Here is a 19,982-nt window from a genome sequence, read left to right as displayed (position 1 = left end):
TGGCCAATATGTGATATCTTCACACAGCTACTCAAGCACACACTCCACAAGATGGCTGCTTAACAGAAATTGTCACATGACCTTGCCACATGACCATTTTTGTTATTACATGAGTAGTTGTATTACATCAGTAATCCACTTGGTGGAGCTCTGATACATTTCAGGTTGCAAGCCATCAGGGCTCCTGTCATTAACTTGATAGGAAATCTCACACTTGATGTTGACAGCTTTGTGTTCCTGCGTAAATCAGGAAGTGGTGTATTTGGACTTCCAGAAGTCATTTGGTGCCACATAAAAGGTTACTGAACAAGATAAAAGTTCACGGGGTTGGGGGTAATATATTAGCACGGATAGAGGATTGGCTAGCTAACAGAAAAGAGAGTTGGGATAAATGGTTCATTCTCGGGTTGGCAATCAAGAACTAGTGGGGTACTGCAAGGATCAGTGCTGGGACCCCAACTATTTACAATCTATATTAATGACTTGGATGAAGAGGCCGAGTGTAATACAGCCAAGTTTGCTGATGATACAAAGATGGGAGGAAAAGCAATGTGTGAGGACACAAAAAACTTGCAAAAGACAGGCTAAGTGAGTGGGCAAACATTTGGCAGATGGAGTATAATGTTGGAAGATATGAGGTTATGCACTTCGGCAGAAAAAAAAAATCAAAGAGCAAGTTATTATTTAAATGGAGAAAAATTGCAAAGTGCTGTAGCACAGCAGGACCTGGAGGTCCTGGTGCATGAAACACAAAAGGTTAGTATGCAGGTACAGCAAGTGATCAGGAAGGCCAATGAAATCTTGGCCTTAATTGCAAAGGGGATGGAGTATAAAAGTAGGGAAGTCTTGCTCCAGTTATACAGAGTATTGGTGAAGAATACTGCCTACAGTTTTGGTTTCCATATTTAAGAAAGGATATACTTGCTTTGGAGGCAGTTCAGAGAAGGTTCACTAGGTGGATTTCGGAGATGAGGGGGTTGTCTTATGAGGAGGTTAGGCCTCTACTCATTGGAATTCAGAAGAATGAGTGGTGACCTTATCGAAATGTGTAAGATTATGAGGGGGGTTGAGAAGGTGGATGCAGAGAAGACATTTCCACTGATAGGGGAGACTAGAACTAGGGGGCATAATCTTAGAATAAGGGGCCGCCCATTTAAAACTGAGATAAGGTGGAATTTCTTCCTCGCAGAGGGTTGCAAATCTGTGGAATTTGCTGCCTCAGACTTGTGGAAGCTGGGTCATTGAATATATTTAAGACAGAGATAGACAGACAGTTTCTTAACCAATAAGGGAATTAGGAGTTATGGGGAACGGGCAGGGAAGTGGACCAGAGTCCATGATCGGATCAGCCATGATTGTATTAAATGGCGGAGCAAGCTCGAGGGGCCATATGGCCTACTCCTGCTCCTATTCCTTATGTTCTTATGTAAGTTTTTTCACAGCATCAACATTGCCTCCAAAACAGCGACGGCAACAGAAGCAATGCTGTAGAAAAATCAATGCCGGAGCACTCAAAAATCCTGCTAAGAAAGCTTTATTCAGCCAGCGCCTCGCTAACAACCTTACAACCTGACAACTCCCAAAGACGCAAAGTGCCTGGTCTACCCTCAAGGTTTCCGTAATCAGCACCTGCGAAGAGACGCTCGGTCACTCGACCAGGAAACACCAAGACTGGTTCGATCAGAATGACTAGGAGGTCCAGGAGCAAATATGCCGCAGGTGCAAAGCATTCTTGGACTGGAAGCAGCAACACAACTCGAGGGCAAAAAAGCAGCTCTACAGACATCTGAAGGCCGAGGTCCAACGGAAAACACGCCACCTAAAGAACAGATGGTGAGTGGAGAAAACTCAAGAAATCCAGCAGCTAGCCGACAACCAGGACATGCGAGGATTCTTCAAAACAGTCAAGGCGACCTACGCCCCAAGCACCCAAGGCCCTACCCCACTACTGGCCAAGAACGGAGAGGTGGTCATCAAGGAAGAGAGGCAGTCAGTGCCCACTGGAAGGAGCACTTCGAGGATCTCCTCAACTGAGACTCTGTCTTTGACGTGAGTGTCCTCGACTCCATCCCACAGCATGCCAGCATCTCAACACAACCCTAGCCGAGGTTGAAAAGGCCATCCGACAACTGAAGAACAAGTCATCAGGAGCAGATGAAATCCCCGCCGAAGCACTAAACATGGCGGAGAAGCACTACTGAAGCAGATTCATGACCTCATCTCTCTGATCTGGAAGGAGGTGATCATGCCAGGAGATCTGCGATATGCTGAAATCATTACCATCAAGAAAGGTGACAAATCCGACTGCGGTAACTACAGAGGGATCTCCCTGCTGTCGACCACCGGGAAAGTCATCGCTAGAATCCTCTTGAATCGCTTTGTCCCTGTGGCTGAAGAGCTCCTCCCAGAGTCGTAATGCGTATTCCGCCCACTCAGGGGTGCAATGGACATGATCTTCATCGCATGGCAGATACAAGAGAAATGCAGGGAACAGTACAAACCTTTGTACATGGCCTTCTTTGACCTCACAAAAGCCTTCAACACTGTCAACTGCGAGCGATTATGGAGCGTCTTCCTCAGATTCGGCTGACCTCAAACATTTGTCACCATCCTTCGCCTCGATGACATGCAAGCCGTGATCCTGACCAACGGATCCACCACAGACCCATTCCACGTTCGGACCAGGGTCAAGCAAGGCTGTGTCATCGCACCAACACTCTTCTCGATCTTCCTTGCTGCAATGCTCCATCTCACTCGCAGCTGGAGTGGAGCTAAATTACAGGACAAATGGGAATCTGCGCACATTCAGTGGCACTTTCACCGAGGCGTACGAGAGCATGGGCCTTACACTAAACATCCGTAAGACAAAGGTCCTCTACCAACCTACACAGCACTGCCCCCCAGTTATTAAAATCCACAATGAGGCCTTGGACAATGTGGACCATTTTCCATACCTCGGGTGCCTACTGTCAACAAGGGCAGACATAGACGACGAGGTCCAACACCGCCTTCAGTGTGCCAGTGCAGCCTTCAGTCACCTGAGGAAGAGAGTGTTTGAAGACCAGGACCTCAAACCCGGCACCAAGCTCATGGTTTATAGAGCAGTGGTGATACCTGCCCTCCTATATGGCTCAGAGACATGGACTATGTACAGCAGGCACCTCAAAACACCAGAGAAGTACCACCAACGCTGCCTCCACAAGATCCTGCAAATCCACTGGGAGGATAGACGTACCAATGTCAGTGTCCTCGCTCAGGCCAACATCCCTAGCATCGAAGCACTGACCATGCTCGATCAGCGCTGCTGGATGGGTCACATCGTTTGCATGCCTGACAGGAGACTCCCAAGACAAGCGCACTACTCGGAGCTCCGACACGGCAAGCGAGCCCTGGGTGGGCAGAGGAAACGCTTCAAGGACACCCTCAAAGCCTCCTTGAAAAAATTTAACATCACCGACACCTGGGAATCCCTGGCCCAAGACCTCCCAAAGTGGAGGAAAAGCATCTGGGAAGGCGCTGAACACCTTGAGTCTCTTCGCCGAGAGCAAGCTGAAGCCAAGCGTCGACAGCGGAAGGAGCGCGTGACAACCCAGGCACCCCACCTACCCGTTCCTTCAACCACCATTTGTCCCACCTGTGACAGAGACTGTGGGTCCCGCATTGAACTCTTCAGTCACCTGAGAACTAATTTTTAGTGTGGAAGCAAGCCATCCTCGACCCCGAGGGACTGCCTATGATGATGAAAATAGTTAAGGTTGAGGAAGGTCATTCAGCTGATCTTAGCTCATCTACCCAGATCATAAAGTCCCGAGATTTTGGCATCTGGGTTTTCCTCTGCAGTATTTCCTGGAAGTCAATTGCACATGTTGGTTACTCATTGTGTACAGAATTTCCTGACACGAACTCTAAATTTACGTTTTACTAGTTTGAATTTATGTCCCGTTGTTCTACTTTCGCTATTAATCTTAAAAATATATCAATTTTACTGAGAGGCCATGGCGGATTTGATTGATTGTATAATGGCATTTACACTTAAATCATCATCATCATAGGCAGTCTCTCGAAACGAGGATGACTTGCTGCTAAAACAGGATGAGCTCAGAGGTGTTTCAAAGAAGGACCTAATATTCCAGGTTCTGAACTACATCCTGAAGGGTGGAAGATGCCTGTGCGTGGATTTTTTTAACGTGTGGTGGTCGTTGCACACCAGCCACCACACGGGCTTCACAGAGCTAGGTTTTGGTCTAGTGGAAAGGGTTATCCAAGACGACTGGAGATGTGCTCTGCTGCACGGACCTAGTGCTGTCCCTGGCCCCGAACTCACGCCTCTCCTGGGCCCCGATCACACCCCTCCAGTCTCTCGCCACTCCTGCTGTACCTGCCCATGTTCCAATCACCCTCCTGCACCAGCTCACATTGCTCCCTGAAGTGGTACACCTCCACGCTGCTCCCGAGGCCGCTCGCCGCTCCTTTTATGGCCCTGACCTGCCGCTGATGTTCTCACACAGGTCGGGGCTTTTACGTGACTTAAATATTTATGTGGCAGCGAACGCCCCTTGCAAGTTGCAAATTAAAATGCAATAAAAGTAAATTCAGGAGAAATAAAACTATGCTGTATCTATAAAATGCAGATGTTTTAACATTGAAATCATGAGAATAAATGGAACACGCGCTCACCTTCCGCAATGCGCTGTCAGAAAGTTGCATCAAGCTCCAGCCCACCCGCAGCACGTGACCCTGGCTCCGTCATCCTATCGACCCTGTTGCGATGACGTCACGCCCAGGGTTGCCGGCGCCATTTTGCCAGCGCCATCCGAAGAGAAAGTACAATTGTGTCCTGAACAAAGCACGGCGAACTTCATAGAAGGTTTTACCATTACAGATTTTAAACCAGTCCAGAATAACTGGCAGGAATAGCGCCTGCGGAAAAAATGGTGCCTATGACATGACAAAGATATTTTGATGCATTCGGAGCGGTGTGTCAGTAAAGTTATTGCGAAGTTGACAAACTGGCGCTCTGCAGGTTTAGAAGTCACGGAAAGTCATTGTGAGTAAATAGGGGATTTGATGCAATTGTCGGACCTCAAAATGATTCAAACCCAGCGGCAAGGGGACAGAAGTTGATCTAAATTACATATGAATAATTTTCTCTGCAATAACTGAAATGAAATAATTCGTTTTTATTGTAAGTTTGTTGGGACTATTGCTTCAACAGATCGTAAAATTTCTTACCTTGGTCGTAATGGGCTGTTGGACTAACCGGTAACTTCAATCTTTCCTTTATGCGGGGTTCTCTTTATTTTGTGAGATATCCTGCCCCGGATTACACAGCCCCCGAAGGTGAAGGTGGGTGACCTGGTCTCGCGCTGAGATTCTCAGAAGATGGGGATATTAACTCTTCTCAATATTCATTCAAAAATCAGCCACCTCTCAGTGCAAAGTGCAAGATTATAATACTGCCACCGCTAACACTCACAGTTTCTAGGCTGAGGGTGAGTGTTTGTGATCAGAATGAGTTGTGAATGTGATGCTTGTAATCAGAATGTGATGTTTGTGATTCTTTGTGACTGTGAAAGTGATGAACTATCCCTCCTCATCCTTTTCGACCTGTCTGTAGTCTTCGACACAGTTGACCACTCACTCCATTCTCCTCTGATGCCTCTCCACTGTCATCCAGCTGGGTGGGACTGCCTTTGCTTGATTCCATTCTTATCAAATTGTAGCCAGAGAATCGCCTGCCATGGCTTCTCTTCCCACTCCTGCATTGTTACCTCTGGAGTCCCCCAAGGATCTGTCCTTGGCCCCCTCCTATTACTCATCTACATGCTACTCCTTGCCACTGGACCTAGCTCTATCAAGCCCGTGTGGTGGCTGGTGTGTAACGGACACCACACGTTAAAAAAATCCACGCACAGGCATCTTTCACCCTCCAAGATGAAGTTTGGGATCTGGAACTCATTCCTTTTTTGACGTGGAAGCAAGTGATCCTTGCTTCAAGGGACTGCCTATTGTGATGACCCCTTACGATATCTGAAAACACAACATCAGATTCACATGTACTCTAATGACACTCAGCCCTATCTCACCACCATCTCAATTGTCGAAATCTCGACCTCTGAAATGAATGACTCCGACACTTACAGCTCCGGTAGAAGTTTCTTTAATTTACTTGCTAGCAAGGGGCAGGTTACACTCAGTCAATGGCTAAGTGAAGACCTCCCAAATGCTTCAGTTTAACAAGATATTTATATAGTAAAACCCAAGTTATGGCCTCTCCCTGTGTATTGCTCTGTCTCACAGTCAGTGAATACAGATAAAGAGTTAATTACTATATCCTGGTCCTGACATGGTATCCAGATATTTCCTTTTGTCAGGGTTATCAGTTGGCCAGCCGGCCATTACTCCATGAGTCATAGGTAATGGGCTATCACCTGTCTTGTATTGTGTCAGGATAGTTCAATTTCCTGGTCAGTTTATCTGTTTGCATCAAATGGATGAGGTCTCCAAGAGATAATGGCTAGAAGATAAGGGTGGGGTGACATGGAACTCCTGTAGTGTAGACAATAGGAAAGCACCATGGGGGGGGGCTACTTGTCTCAGCATGACTTGTCTCCTAGCTGTCTGATGGCCATCAGCCATCTCAAACCAGGTTTAGCTGTTTATGCAAGCTGACTGCTAAAATGCAGAAAGTTCTGGAAGGGCCAGGACTCCATTTTGATATATATATATTGCAAAGGGCACACAAATACCGTATGGTATCAGCTTAGATAAAAATACATTTCCACACTCTGGACCCTTCCACCATCTGATTTGTTACACTACTTGTCCAACATCCAATATTGGATGAGCAGAAATTTCCTCCAACTAAATATTGGGAAGAGTGAAGCCATTGTCCTTGATCCCCACCACAAACTCCATTCCCTGGCCACCGTTTCCATCTCTGGCAACTGTCTGAAGCTGAGCCAGACAGTTCGCAACTTTGGTGTTGTGTTTAACCCCGAGATGAGCTTCCGACCACATATCTGCTCCATCACCAAGACTGCCTACTTCCACCTCCGTAACATCGCCTGACTCCATTCCTGCCTCAGCTCATCTGCTGCTGAAACTCCATGCATTCGTTACAGGGTGCTAGTGAGACCACACCTAGAGTACAACGCACAGTTTTGGTCTCCTTATTTAAGGAGGGATATACTTGCATTGGAGGCAGTTCAGAGAAGGTTCACTAGGTTGGTTCCTGGGATGAAGGGTTGTCTTATGAGGAAAGGTTGGGCCTGTACTCATTGGAGTTTAGAAGAATAAGAGGTGATCTTATTGAAACATAAGATACTGAGGGGACTTGACAGGGTAGATGCAGAGAGGATGTTCCACCTCATGGGGGAATCTAGAACTAGGGCATAGTTTCAGAATAAGGGGTTGCGCATTTAAGATGGAGACGAGGAGGCATTTTTTCTGAGGGTCGTGAATCTTTGGAATTCTCGGGGCCCAGAGAGCTGTGGAGGCTTGAGTCTTTGAATATATTCAAGGCTGAGATAGATTCTTGAACTATAGGGGAGTCGAGGGTTATGGGGAACGGGCAGGAAAGTGGAGTTGAGGCTAAGATCAGATCAGCCATGATCTTATTGAATGGTGCAGTAGGCTTGAGGGGCCATATGGCCTACTCCTGCTCCTACTTCTTATGTTCTTGTGTTACCTCTAGACTTGACCATTCTAATGCTCTCTTGGCCGACCTCCCATCTTCTACTCTACATAAACTTGTGCTCATCCAAAACTCTGCTGCCCATATCTTAACTCGCTCCAATCTCATTCACCCATCACCCCTGTGTTTGTTGACCTTCACTGGCTCCCAGTCTGACGATGCCCCAATTAAAAAAAATTCTCATTCTTCTTTTCAAATCCCTCCATGGCCTCGCCCCTCCCTATCTCTCTAACCACCTCCAGCGCTACAAGCCTTCAGGATCTCTGCGTTCCTCAAATTCTGGCCTCTTGCGCAGTCCCAATTTAATCGCTCCACCATTAATGCCTTGGTCCTAAGCTCTGGAATTCCCTTTTTAAATATCTCCGCCTCATCTTTTAAGATGCTCCTTAAAACCTACCTCTTTAAACAAGCTTTTGGTTATCTGTCCTGATATCTCCTTCTGTGGCGTGGTGTCAAAAACGTTTTTATTGATAGTGCTCTTGTTCAGTGCTTTGGGACGTTTTGTTATTTTAACTCCGCTCTATAAATATAAATTTTGTAATCAGAATGAGTTTGTAATCGGAATGTGGGCCATGAATTCTCTGTCAGTATGAAGGCGTACTCTGAGTATGCAGTCAAACCGCCGTTGAAATTGACAAGGGCATGCACTACATACTGAAGTTGTGAATGGCGGGAGTTCCTGGCGTTGGTGAGGCCTATAAAGGCTCGGCGACAGCCCGAGAGGCGTACCTGTGCAGCTGCAGCGGGGAGAGAAGGCAAAAAAGAAGTAGAAAGAAATCAAAAGGTGACGTCACAGCCAAGGGGGTAAGTGATTGGCTGGTGATTGGTGAGTAGTTTATCTTTTTTCTCTTCTATAACAGTGAGTAAACTTTAACATTGTTGTTGCCAATTTAAGTGTATCTAAGGGTTAAATCATGGCAGGAGAGCTCGGTCGGGTGTTATGCTCCTCCTGTGCCATGTGGGAACTCGGGGACGACTCCAGTTGCGGGAAGTGTATCCTCCTCCAGCTCCTGACGGACCGCGTTGCAGAGTTGGAGCTGAGGGTGGATTCACTCTGGAGCATCCACGATGCTGAGAATGACGTGAGTAGCACGTGTAGCGAGTTGGTCGTACCGCAGGGAAAGGGTCCACAGCCAGATAGGGAATGGAAGACCAACAGGAAGAGCAGTGCAAGGAAGGTAGTGCAGGGGTCCCCTGCAGTCAACCCCTGCAAAACAGATACACTGCTTTGGGTACTGTTGAGGGGGATGACTCATCAGGGGAGGGCAGCAGCAGCCAAGTTCATGGCACCGTGGCTGGCTCTGTTGCACAGGAGGGCAGGAAAAAGAGTGGGAGAGCGATAGTGATAGGGGATTCAATTGTAAGGGGAATAGATAGGCGTTTCTGCGGCCGCAGCCGAGACTCCAGGATGGTATGTTGCCTCCCTGGTGCAAGGGTCAAGGATGTCTCGGAGCGGGTGCAGGACATTCTAAAAAGGGAAGGAGATCAGCCAGTTGTCGTGGTGCACATTGGTACCAACGACATAGGTTTAAAAAAAGGGATGAGGTCCTACGAAACGAATTTAAGGAGCTAGGAGCTAAATTAAAAAGTAGGACCTCAAAGTAGTAATCTCGGGATTGCTACCAGTGCCACGTGCTAGTCAGAGTAGGAATCGCAGGATAGCGCAGATGAATACGTGGCTTGAGCAGTGGTGCAGCAGGGAGGGATTCAAATTCCTGGGGCATTGGAACCGGTTCTGGGGGAGGTGGGACCAGTACAAACCGGATGGTCTGCACCTCGGCAGGACCGGAACCAATGTCCTAGGGGGAGTGTTTGCTAGTGCTGTTGGGGAGGAGTTAAACTAATATGGCAGGGGGATGGGAACCAATGCAGGGAGATAGAGGGAGACAAAAAGGAGGCAAAAGCAAAAGACAGAAAGGAGATGAGAAAGTGGAGGGCAGAGAAACCCAAGGCAAAGAACAAAAAGGGCCATTGTACAGCAAAATTCTAAAAGGACAAAGGGTGTTAAAAAAACAAGCCTGAAGGCTTTGTGTCTTAATGCAAGGAGTATCCGTAATAAGGTGGATGAATTAACTGTGCAAATAGATGTTAACAAATATGATGTGATTGGGATTACGGAGACGTGGCTCCAGGATGATCAGGGCTGGGAACTCAGCATCCAGGGGTATTCAACATTCAAGAAAGATAGAATAAAAGGAAAAGGAGGTGGGATAGCATTGCTGGTTAAGGAGGAGATTAAGGCAATAGTTAGGAAGGACATTAGCTTGGATGATGTGGAATCTATATGGGTAGAGCTGCAGAACACCAAAGGGCAAAAAACGTTAGTGGGAGTTATGTACAGACCTCCAAACAGTAGTAATGATGTTGGGGAGGGCATCAAACAAGAAATTAGGGGTGCATGCAATAAAGGTGCAGCAGTTATAATTGGTGACTTTAATATGCACATAGATTGGGTTAACCAAACTGGAAGCAATACGGTGGAGGAGGATTTCCTGGAGTGCATAAGGGATGGTTTTTTTAGACCAATATGTCGAGGAACCAACTAGCGGGGAGGCCATCTTAGACTGGGTGTTGTGTAATGAGAGGGGATTAATTAGCAATCTCGTTGTGCGAGGCCCCTTGGGGAAGAGTAACCATAATATGGTGGAATTCTGCATTAGGATGGAGAATGAAACAGCGATTTACAATGTACATTAATGATTTGGATGAGGGAATTGAGTGTAATATTTCCAAGTTTTCAGATGACACTAAACTGGGTGTCGGTGTGAGCTGTGAGGAGGACGCTAAAAGGCTGCAGGGTGACTTGGACAGGTTAGGTGAGTGGGCAAACGAGCGGCAGATGCAGTATAATGTGGATAAATGTGAGGTTATCCACTTCGGTGGCAAAAACACGAAGGCAGAATATTATCTGAATGGCGGCAGATTAGGAAAAGGGGATGTGCAACGAGACCTGGGTGTCATGGTTCATCAGTCATTGAAAGTTGGCATACAGGTACAGCAGGCGGTGAAGAAGGCAAATGGTATGTTGGCCTTCATAGCTCGGGGATTTGAGTATAGGAGCAGGAAGGTCTTACTGCAGTTGTACAGGGCCTTAGTGAGGTCTCACCTGGAATATTGTGTTCAGTTTTGGTCTCCTAATCTGAGGAAGGACATTCTTGCTATTGAGGGAGTGCAACGAAGGTTCACCAGACTGATTCCCGGGATGGCAGGACTGACATATGAGGAGAGACTGAATCGACTGGGCCTGTATTCACTGGAGTTTAGAAGGATGAGAGGGGATCTGCTAGAAACGTATAAAATTCTGACGGGACTGGACAGGTTAGATGCAGAAAGAATGTTCCTGATGGGGAAGTCCAGAACCAGGGGACATAGTCTAAGGATAACGGGTAAGCCGTTAAGGACTGAGATGAGAAGAAACTTCTTCACTCAGAGTTGTTAACCTGTGGAATTCCCTACCACAGAGAGTTGTTGATGCCAGTTCATTGGATATATTCAAGAGGGAGTTAGATATGGCCCTTACGGCTAAAGGGATCAATGGGTATGGAGAGAAAGCAGGAAAAGTGTACTTGGGTGAATGATCAGCTATAATCTTATTGAATGGTGGTGCAGGCTCGAAGGGCCGAATGGCCTACTCCTGCACCTATTTTCTATGTTTAACTATAGATTCCACTATCACCAGAGCTGTTTTATTCTTTGTCCCTCCCCCCTGTGCAGCTGAGCCACCCATGGTGCCTTGGAATTGGCTCTGGCTGCATTGCCCAGAGGCACCATCGCCTTCACCGATACTCAGAAGTGAATATCGGTTTGAAAGTGAGATAGTCTCATGGAGGGACTCCTGCACTACCTGCCTCGCGTTCTTACTTTGTCTGCTGGTGACCACCTCCTGAAACGTGCTATCCAAGTAGTTCTCAGCCTCACGGATGCACCGTATTGACTCCAGCCGCCGCTCAAGCTCCGAAACGCGGAGCTCAAGTAGTTGAAGCTAGAGACACCTCCTGCACACATGGTTGTCTAGGCTGCGCAAAGTGTCCAGGACTTGCCACATGCCACAGGATGTGGACTCCATGGGACTAAGCTGCTCTGGCATCCCTTTAGTTGGACTTATCTGGTTTAAAATCTAATTTAAAAAAAAAAGAGATACTTACCAACTTTCGGACTCCTGGCCTCCCAAACTCACTGACCTCTCAGGCCTCCCGAACTGCAGGGAAGTTTGGAGGATATGTTTTAGGGATTGGACTGGCAGCATGATTAAGTCTCGGGAACAGATTTCTATTGTGTTTGGGAGGAAATGGGTGGCGAGGGATGAGTGGCAGTACAAGAGGGAAGTGAATGACCATGAAGGTGATAAGGAATAGGGAAAATTAGGGGAAACTTGATGCAATGAAAGAGGGAATAAATGAATGGCAGTGGATGGAAGGGGAAATAGATGGTAATAAAGGGGAGAAGGAAAGAGCAGAAGCTCGGACCAGTGTTTTACGGGGAGAAGGCTGGAAACCGTGATGGAGTGTATTAGAAACCGCTTCTTTCCGGCTATTTCTGGTCACTTTAAATAATCAGGTTCGAGTGGAAACCAATATGGTGGATAATTGTGTTTAATCAGAGTTTAAGAAGGAATATAATAACACATTAGTTATACAGTAAAAACGACCATAATAGTTTAAATCGATCTGACACTTGAGCAATTCTGTCTCTCTCTCTCTCCCTCTCTCTCTCTCTCCCCACCTCCTTCCCCTCCCCCTCCCCCTCCCCCTCCGTCTGTGTGCCTCCTCTTTCTTTCTCTTCCGTCTGTGTCTACAAGCTTCCAGGAGGTCACTTTTAACCTATTTTTAGGGGTGGACCTGAATATTGACAAGACCTTTTGACCTATTTTCCCCTAAAAATGTAATATCCAATCAGGCTTCTTGTTCTTTGTCTTGATTCTTGTTTCAAGAACCAGCCTTAAAGATGTCTTATAATTTTGGTCACCTGTCATTGTTTCTTCCTTATCGAAGTCACTTTTCTGTAGAATTCCTTTGATATATCTCTGTCTCTGTTCTCTTGGGTACAATGAATACAAAGCCGTAGCGCACTGCTCTTTGAACTATGAGGCCAAACCAGAGCTTTGTCACTTCAACCATTCTTTACGACATAGCAAACTGCCTGTCTTTACATTAATTGCTATAAACTTCCTTCAATTCTAAGCCTTTCCATAAAAATTGTCTAAGATACATAAACAAACTGAAGCTTTTACTTGAAAACTACAGATAATTAGCATTTCTAAGCATTTCTCTATCATTTTAAGTAGACACCTCGTCTCCAGTCCAAAACAACAATTTAAACACAACATTTGTATCAGTTTTATACATTTTTAGGCATCCTTAGTTTCTAGCAAGTGGGAGCAGTGGTGAGAAAGAGAGGAGAAACTGAGAGTGAGTTGGGGAGGAAGGAACGTGATCTCGTTAACTGATGGAGTGGGAGGAGTGTCAGCTTCAACTGAGGAGCGTGGGAGAAAAGTACCACTTAAATAGGTTAAAAGTGGAGGAGAGGTGTTAAATTGAAAAGGGAGAGGGAAAGAGTGCCTAAATGAACTGGAAGAGTTTTGGAAAATAACCTTTCTGTGAAAGGATGGAAAGTTGGTTGAATGCAGTGTCTATGATGTGGATCGCAGGGGTTGAACGCCTTTGTGAACTGAAATGGAGCAGATGTGGAAGAGTAAAGGTTGAGATAACCTTTGGGGGATGTTATTGTGTTCCTAACGCAGATGAGACTGCACACACGGCGGCTAAAGTAACAGTGACCTCAGTCTTTATTAAGACACTCCAGAGTGAGGAATAGGCCTTATGAGCCGGCTTATATACAGTGCTCCCAAGGGATGCTGGGATCCCTTGGGACTTCAGGGGATGCGCTCCCTGGTGGCGGAACATGGGAGTGCATGCTTTATAGATACACAACAGATGTGATGGTTACCTTATTGAAAATCCAAATGCCACTTTGTTTTTCTTTTTAAATTAGGAAAAAAATATCGTGAAGTACAGAGAGGTTTTGGGCTGGCTCATTTGCACCCCGTTTAGCACCTGGGCAGAGCGCAAAAACGATTTTCTTTTGGCGTGAAACGAGGCGCACAAGCTTTTGTACCCAGGCGGAACTTTTGGCAATGGTTTTGCAGCGGCGCTAAGCCTGCCTGTTGTTTTCACCGTTTGGATGATGTAAATCGTTGTGCATCGCTATGCTAGCGCCCCGGGCGGAACCTTCGAGCATGTCGCCCGATTTAGCGTCCACCCGGGAACCTGCCAGCACAAACCAGTTGCACCTTGGGTGCATAAGGCGCTAATGGCACCATCTTGTAAACGGAGGAGAAAGTCGGAGTTCTGACTGATTAAAAACATTGGGAGAAGAACGTTGCGTTAATGCATACTTTTCGTTGTGACGTTTATGTGAGTTTAATGGACATTTTGGGACACTTTAAGAGATGGGGCTATACTATGTCAGCCATTAATTGTGGCTGCAATATTTATATGGCATCGAGCTGGAAAAAGGCTGCTTTGATCATTTTCAACGTAAAGAGGTGGCAGACTTATGGGAAGGAGACCTTACCCCCCACGAGTTTACAGGGAACATCGTTCATACCTACAAAGTGCATTAGAAGACTGTGGTTCCGAAAAGAAGCGCTGACCGAGATATGCCAGCTCATACAGGCAGACCTACAGCCTACCAGTGGCAACAGGACTGCACTGCCCGTGAAGGTGACTGTGGCACTTGCCTTCTATGCCTCTGGCTCCTTTCAGGCATCGGCGGGGAACATATGCTCCATCTTACAGCACCCTACATTGCTGCATTCGCCAGGTGACTACAGGAGTACCGGAGAGTGTGGCGAGAAGCCTTTTCGAGTATGGTGCATCATAGGCACAAGCTCAGCTTCAGCTTGGGCAGGTGATGCAATCCATAAACCCTTCTGCCATACTCTGTGTTCCGCAGTGTGACATCCAGAACCACACCACCTGTGACTGGCAACGCCAATGAAGAGTCTCGCCAGTCACAAGCCGGGCCTTCCACGACACGAGCTGGTCCAGTGTCTCCCCAGGCGGCATCTGCAATATCTCTTTCCCCCTCCCCCCCCCTCGCCCCAACACAGCAGCGCTCTGGCGACTTTGCTGCACGATATCGTGGTGCCACTTTGGGTACGAGGAGCTGGCAATGGAAGGGGATAAGGCGGAGGGAGGGGGGGGTGGGTAGGGGTAAAGAGAAAGGCCGGTGGTAAAAGACAGTGGGGCAGGGGTGTTGGGCACTGATGGCCTTGCAGGTTTTGTGGCTCGCACAGTCAATTTGCGACCCGACCTCTGTTATGGTCATGGTGAGATTCTCGATGCTCGCAGCAATCCTACCCAGGACATCAAGGAGCTCTCCCTGGACAGTCCCACCATGTCCAGTTCCGCATCTGCCTGTCTCTCAATAGACATAAGAACATAAGAAATTGGAGCAGGAGTAGGCCACACTTACCACTTTAATTCTCTGCTCCACTCCCACTCGAGCCTGTCTGTCCTTGGCCTCCTAATGAAGTGCCTCATATTTCTATTTGGCACTTTGCAACTGTCTGGCCTTAATATTGAGTTCAACAACTTCAGACCTCAACTACAGCTCTCATTTTCTCTATGACTTTTAGTGTTTCTACCCCGGTGAATTTAAAAAAATAGACATATTGTAGGATGTGGAGTATGTCGTGCACTGTGAATGCAGGCCCACTGTCTTGGAGTTCTCAGTGATAGCAGGCTCTGTACGTTCATACTGCAATATTTCATCTCTGCTGCAAATGCTACATGGGGGAAAAGAGGTTTTACAGCCTGGCTCCACTCGTTGAAATCATACATAATGATTTCTACAGCATTAATATCTTGGTGTATCCTCTAGTGGCCAAACCTGGTATTAATGTGCATCAGCCAATATTTCAGTGCACACATATTACACGTCGAGCTCCACATTCTCGGGTTTGATTTCTTGAAAAAATGATTGAGTCTTTTAATAAATGGAGCAAAATTGGGAAGAATTAGTACAAAATGCAAGTGGAAAACAGGGAAAGGGATGAACTGGGAGTCATCAGTGTACTCTCTGACCATAATGACGCTGTTTGTAGAGATTGCAGTCACTCAGCTTGCTTCAGCAGTTGGGAAAGATACCTTTAGTTAAATAAATTTGGTTATTTATCTGTGAAAGCAGGTGTGATATTCTACTTCTTCTGAGCTTAAGTCTTAGCCCTCAGTTCAGCAAGTCACTTGCTGGCAAGCAGTTCCTCGATTTGGTTCATTTTGTAGTCAATGGCAGTGCAGCTCAATTTGCATCTAAGTACCTCATATTTCTTTACCAGGTTTGGCTTCCTACACGCTTCCACATCCTCTTACATAGGATTACATAGGATATACGACACAGAAACCGGCCATTTGGTCTAACCAGTCCATGTCAGCGTTTATGCTCCCCTTGAGCCTCCTCCTGTCTTTCCTCATCTAAATCTATCAGCATAACCCTCTATTCCCTTCTCTCTCATATGCTTGTCTAGCCTCTCCTTAAATGTATCTATACTATTCACTTCAACCGCTCTCTGTGGTAGCAAGTTCCACATTCTCACCACTCTTTGGGTAAAGAAGTTTCTTCTGAATTCCCTATTGGATTTCTTGGTGACTATCTTATATTGATGGCCTCTCATTATGTTCTTCCCCACAAGTTAAAACATTCTCTCTCTATTCACTCTATGAAAACCTTACAAAATTTTAAAGACCGTTTTTAGGTCACCTCTCAGCCTTTTTTCAAGTGAAGAGAGATTCGGCCTGTTCATCCTTTCCTGATATGTATACCCTCACATTTCTGTATCATCCTTGTAAATCTTCTCCACATCCTCTCCAGCGCCTCTTTATACTTTTTTTTATAATATGGTGACCAGAACTGTACGGAGTTCTCCGAGTGGTCTAACCAAGGTTCGATGCAGGTTTAGCATAACTTCCCTATTTTTCAATTCTATACCTCTAGGAATAAACCCTAGTGCTTGGTTTGCTTTTTTATGGCCTTGTCTAACCTGTGTCGTAACTTTTCGTGATTTGTGTATTTGTACTCCAAGATCCCTTTGTCCCTCTACCCCACCCAGACTCGCACCCTCCAAGTAATAAGTGGCCTTGCTATTCTTCCTACCAAAGTGCAATATCTCACATTTATCTGTGTTGAACTTCATTGGCCAATTATATGCCCGTTCTGCAAGTTTATTAATGTCCTCCTGTAATTTGTTGCAGTCCTCCTCAGTATTGACTATTCTGCCCCCCCCTCCCCAATTTGGTGTCCTCTATTTAGAAATTGTGTTTTTGATTCCAAAGACTAAATCGTTAATATAAATTGTGAACAACAGTGGTCCTAGCACTGATCCTTGTGGAACACCACTATCCACCTTCTGATACACTGAATAGCTACCTTTTACCCCTACTCTCTGCTTTCTGTCTTGAAGCCAGCTAGCTATCCATTCTGCCAATTCTCCCTTGACTCTGCATTCTCTGACTATTATGGGGTACCTTATCAGGCCTTTTGAAAATCCAGATAAATTACACCGACTGTATTACCATTGTCTAATTTTTTGAGGAGGTCAGTGAGTTTGGTCAAGCAAGACTTTCCCTTTTGAAATCCATGCTGACTATTCTTACTTTATTTTTGGTTTCTAGATGTTCTTCTACTTTCTCCTTTTTAGCAGGGATTCCATTATTTTTCCTACCACTGATGTTAAGCTGACTTGTCTATAATTACGTTGACCTGTTCTATCCCCCTTAAGTATAGGCATTACATTAGCTATCTGCCAGTCCTCTGGCACTACACCCTTTTCTAACGAATTATTAAATATGTATAGTAATGCCTCTGCTATCTATTCCCTAGATTCTTTTAAAATGCATGGTTGCAATCCATCTGGATCAGGGGTTTTATCCTCTGAGTTTGATTCGTTTATTTAATATATCCCCTACTTTTTATTTTAAATGTACCTATCTCATTACTAATCTCATCATCCAATGTCATGTTTACCTGTTCTATCTCCCTGGTAAATACTGAAGCAAAATAATTATTTAATATTTTTGCCATCTCTCATCGTTACTTGTGGTTTATCCTGTCTATCTGGCCCTATTCCATCTCTTTTTTTTATTGATGTGACTGTAAAATATTTTACTATTTTGTTTTATGTTCCTTGATAATTTAATTTCATAGTTCCTCTTTACCATCCTAATTATTTTTTTGACTTCTCTCCTAATCTTCTCGCATTTTCCCTTATCATGCACTTCCCTGCTGTCTATGACTTAATGTATGCCTCTTTCCTTACCCTCAATTGTTCCCATATGGCTTTATTCATCCATGGCGTCTCATTTGTGTTTAGTTTGTTTTTTCCTTTTAGTGTAATATATTGGCCCCAAGTTTCCACATGATTTACTTCTGATTTTTAGGAGCAACTGGTGTAGAACGGAGTATCTTAGAAATCGGAATTCTCGTCATTTACTTTGCTCCAGTTCTAGTCAGTTAGAACAGTTTCACTTTGGAACAGAATTTGTTTTTCAAAAGGGGGCATGTCCGGCCAGTTACGCCTGATTTCAAAGTTTCGTGAGTGAAAACTTACTCCAAACTAACTTAGAATGGAGTAAGTGAAGATTTTTGTACGCTCGAAAAAACCTTGTCTACACTTTAGAAAATCAGGCGTAGGTTACAAATCAGGCGTAGGGAATGGTGGGGGGGGGGGGGTGGGGGTGTTTAAAGGGAAGTTTACAAACATTAAACACTTCAGTTTTACAAATAAAGAGCCATCATCAATAATAAATGATAAATACATCAATAAATCAACCAATAAATCAATCCAAAAAAATTAATAAGAAATAATTTTTTTTTTTAAAATCAATAAAAAAACATGTTCTACTTACCGACTGCAGCACCGGGAACCCTCCAACAGCATGCTGGAATGCCCCCCTCAGTGTGTCTCTGTCAGTGTCTCTATCTGTCTGTCTGTGTGTGTCTCATTCTCTGTCTGTCAGTGTCTGTGTTTCTGACAGCGAGTGGAGAGGGGGAGGGGGGATGGGGGAGCAGGGAAGCAGGGAGAGGGATGGGGGAGAAGGGGGAGAAGGTGGAGGGATGGGGGAGGGGGGAGAGAAGAGGATAAAGGGGAGAAGGGGGGAAAGGAGATGGGGGGGGGGGGGAGAAGGAGATTGGGGGGGAAGGAGAAGGGGGAGGGAGGCTGAATGGGCCGGGCCTGAGACTTCGGGCAGGGCCCGTCCCCAGGTAGGTGGCGTTGGGTTGGGTCGGGTCGGGGGGTGGTGGGAGGGAGTTCGGTTCAGGTCGGGGGGAGGGAGGGAGTGGGAGGTCAGGTTGGGGGGGGGGGGGGGGGAAGGGAGGAGGGAGGTCAGGTCGGATCCAGTCCGGAGGCGGGAGTGGGTGTTGGGTCCGGTCTGGGGGCGGGGGCGGGGGAGGAGCGGGTGTCCGGTCCGGGGGCGGGGGGGGGGGGGGGGCGGCGGGAAGCGGGAAGCGGGAGTCGAGTTGGGTCGGGAGGAAGCAGGAGCTGGCCGTGGGAGGAGCCTTATTCACGCAGCCCTAGTGAGGCCATTCGGCCAGGGCTAGGGGCTGCGTGCTTCGGGCCCCTCCCACACAGTTTCGGGCGCCTGGAGCTACTGCACTTGCGTGCCCACTATAGCGCGCATGTGCAGAGCTCCCGGCACTGTTTCAGCGCAGGGACCTGGCTCTGCCCCCTTCAGCTCCTGCTGCGCTGCGCCGAGGGCCAGAGGACCTGCAGGGAGGTGGAGAATACGAGGTTTTTTTAGGCGCACTTTGTGGCGCGAGAAACGGGCATCTAAGTCGGGACTGCGCCGTTCTAGGCGCGGCTCGAAACTTGGGGCCCATTGTTCCTGCACTCTGTTGAACACCATTTTAAATGTTTTCCATTGCTGTTCTGCAGCACTTTTTGCCAATGTTGTTGCCCATTTTATTTTCCAAAATTCTATTCTCAGCACCTCAAAATCAGCTTTTCTCCAATCTATTACCCCGGTTTTCATCATACTTGTGTCCTTAATTATCATCCAAAAGCGTATTATATTATGGTCATTATTGCGTAGATGTTCTGCTTTTACTTCTCTTATCTGCGCTGATTCATTCCCCATTACTAGATCCAATAGAGAATCCTCCCTTGTTGGGTTTTTTTATATATGAGTTCAAAAGGAATCTTGTACACATTGTAGGAACTCTCTTCCCTTATCCCCTTTACTTACCTCTTCTGTCCAATTAATGGGCCCAAGTTTCGAGCCGCGCCTAGAAC

General features: G+C 46.4%; 2 protein-coding genes across 5 annotated transcripts in view; one reads left to right on the top strand and one right to left on the bottom strand.

The window, feature by feature from the left end:
* blvra (biliverdin reductase A) overlaps positions 1–4,710 on the bottom strand; it is a 119,228-nt gene extending 114,518 nt beyond the window's left edge. Inside the window, exon 1 of the mRNA XM_070881219.1 lies at positions 4,678–4,710. Coding sequence (XP_070737320.1) covers positions 4,678–4,707 — 30 coding nt within the window. The 5' untranslated portion in view covers positions 4,708–4,710. The remainder of the gene's footprint in view (positions 1–4,677) is intronic.
* Positions 4,711–4,775: 65 nt separating this feature from the next.
* Positions 4,776–19,982, top strand: part of coa1 (cytochrome C oxidase assembly factor 1) — a 60,594-nt gene continuing 45,387 nt past the window's right edge. For 2 of the 4 annotated variants that reach the window (XM_070881213.1, XM_070881214.1), the window contains exon 1: positions 4,778–5,047. The gene's annotated coding sequence lies outside the window, so the exon portion shown is untranslated. Of the gene's footprint in view, positions 5,048–19,982 lie in introns of all 4 variants that reach the window. The other 2 variants (XM_070881216.1, XM_070881215.1) reach the window with 2 other exon arrangements.

This window comes from Pristiophorus japonicus, chromosome 5 (genome assembly GCF_044704955.1).
Source record: "Pristiophorus japonicus isolate sPriJap1 chromosome 5, sPriJap1.hap1, whole genome shotgun sequence".
Classification (NCBI taxonomy): Eukaryota; Metazoa; Chordata; class Chondrichthyes; family Pristiophoridae; genus Pristiophorus; species Pristiophorus japonicus.
This window is presented reverse-complemented; position numbering and strand designations above follow the sequence as displayed.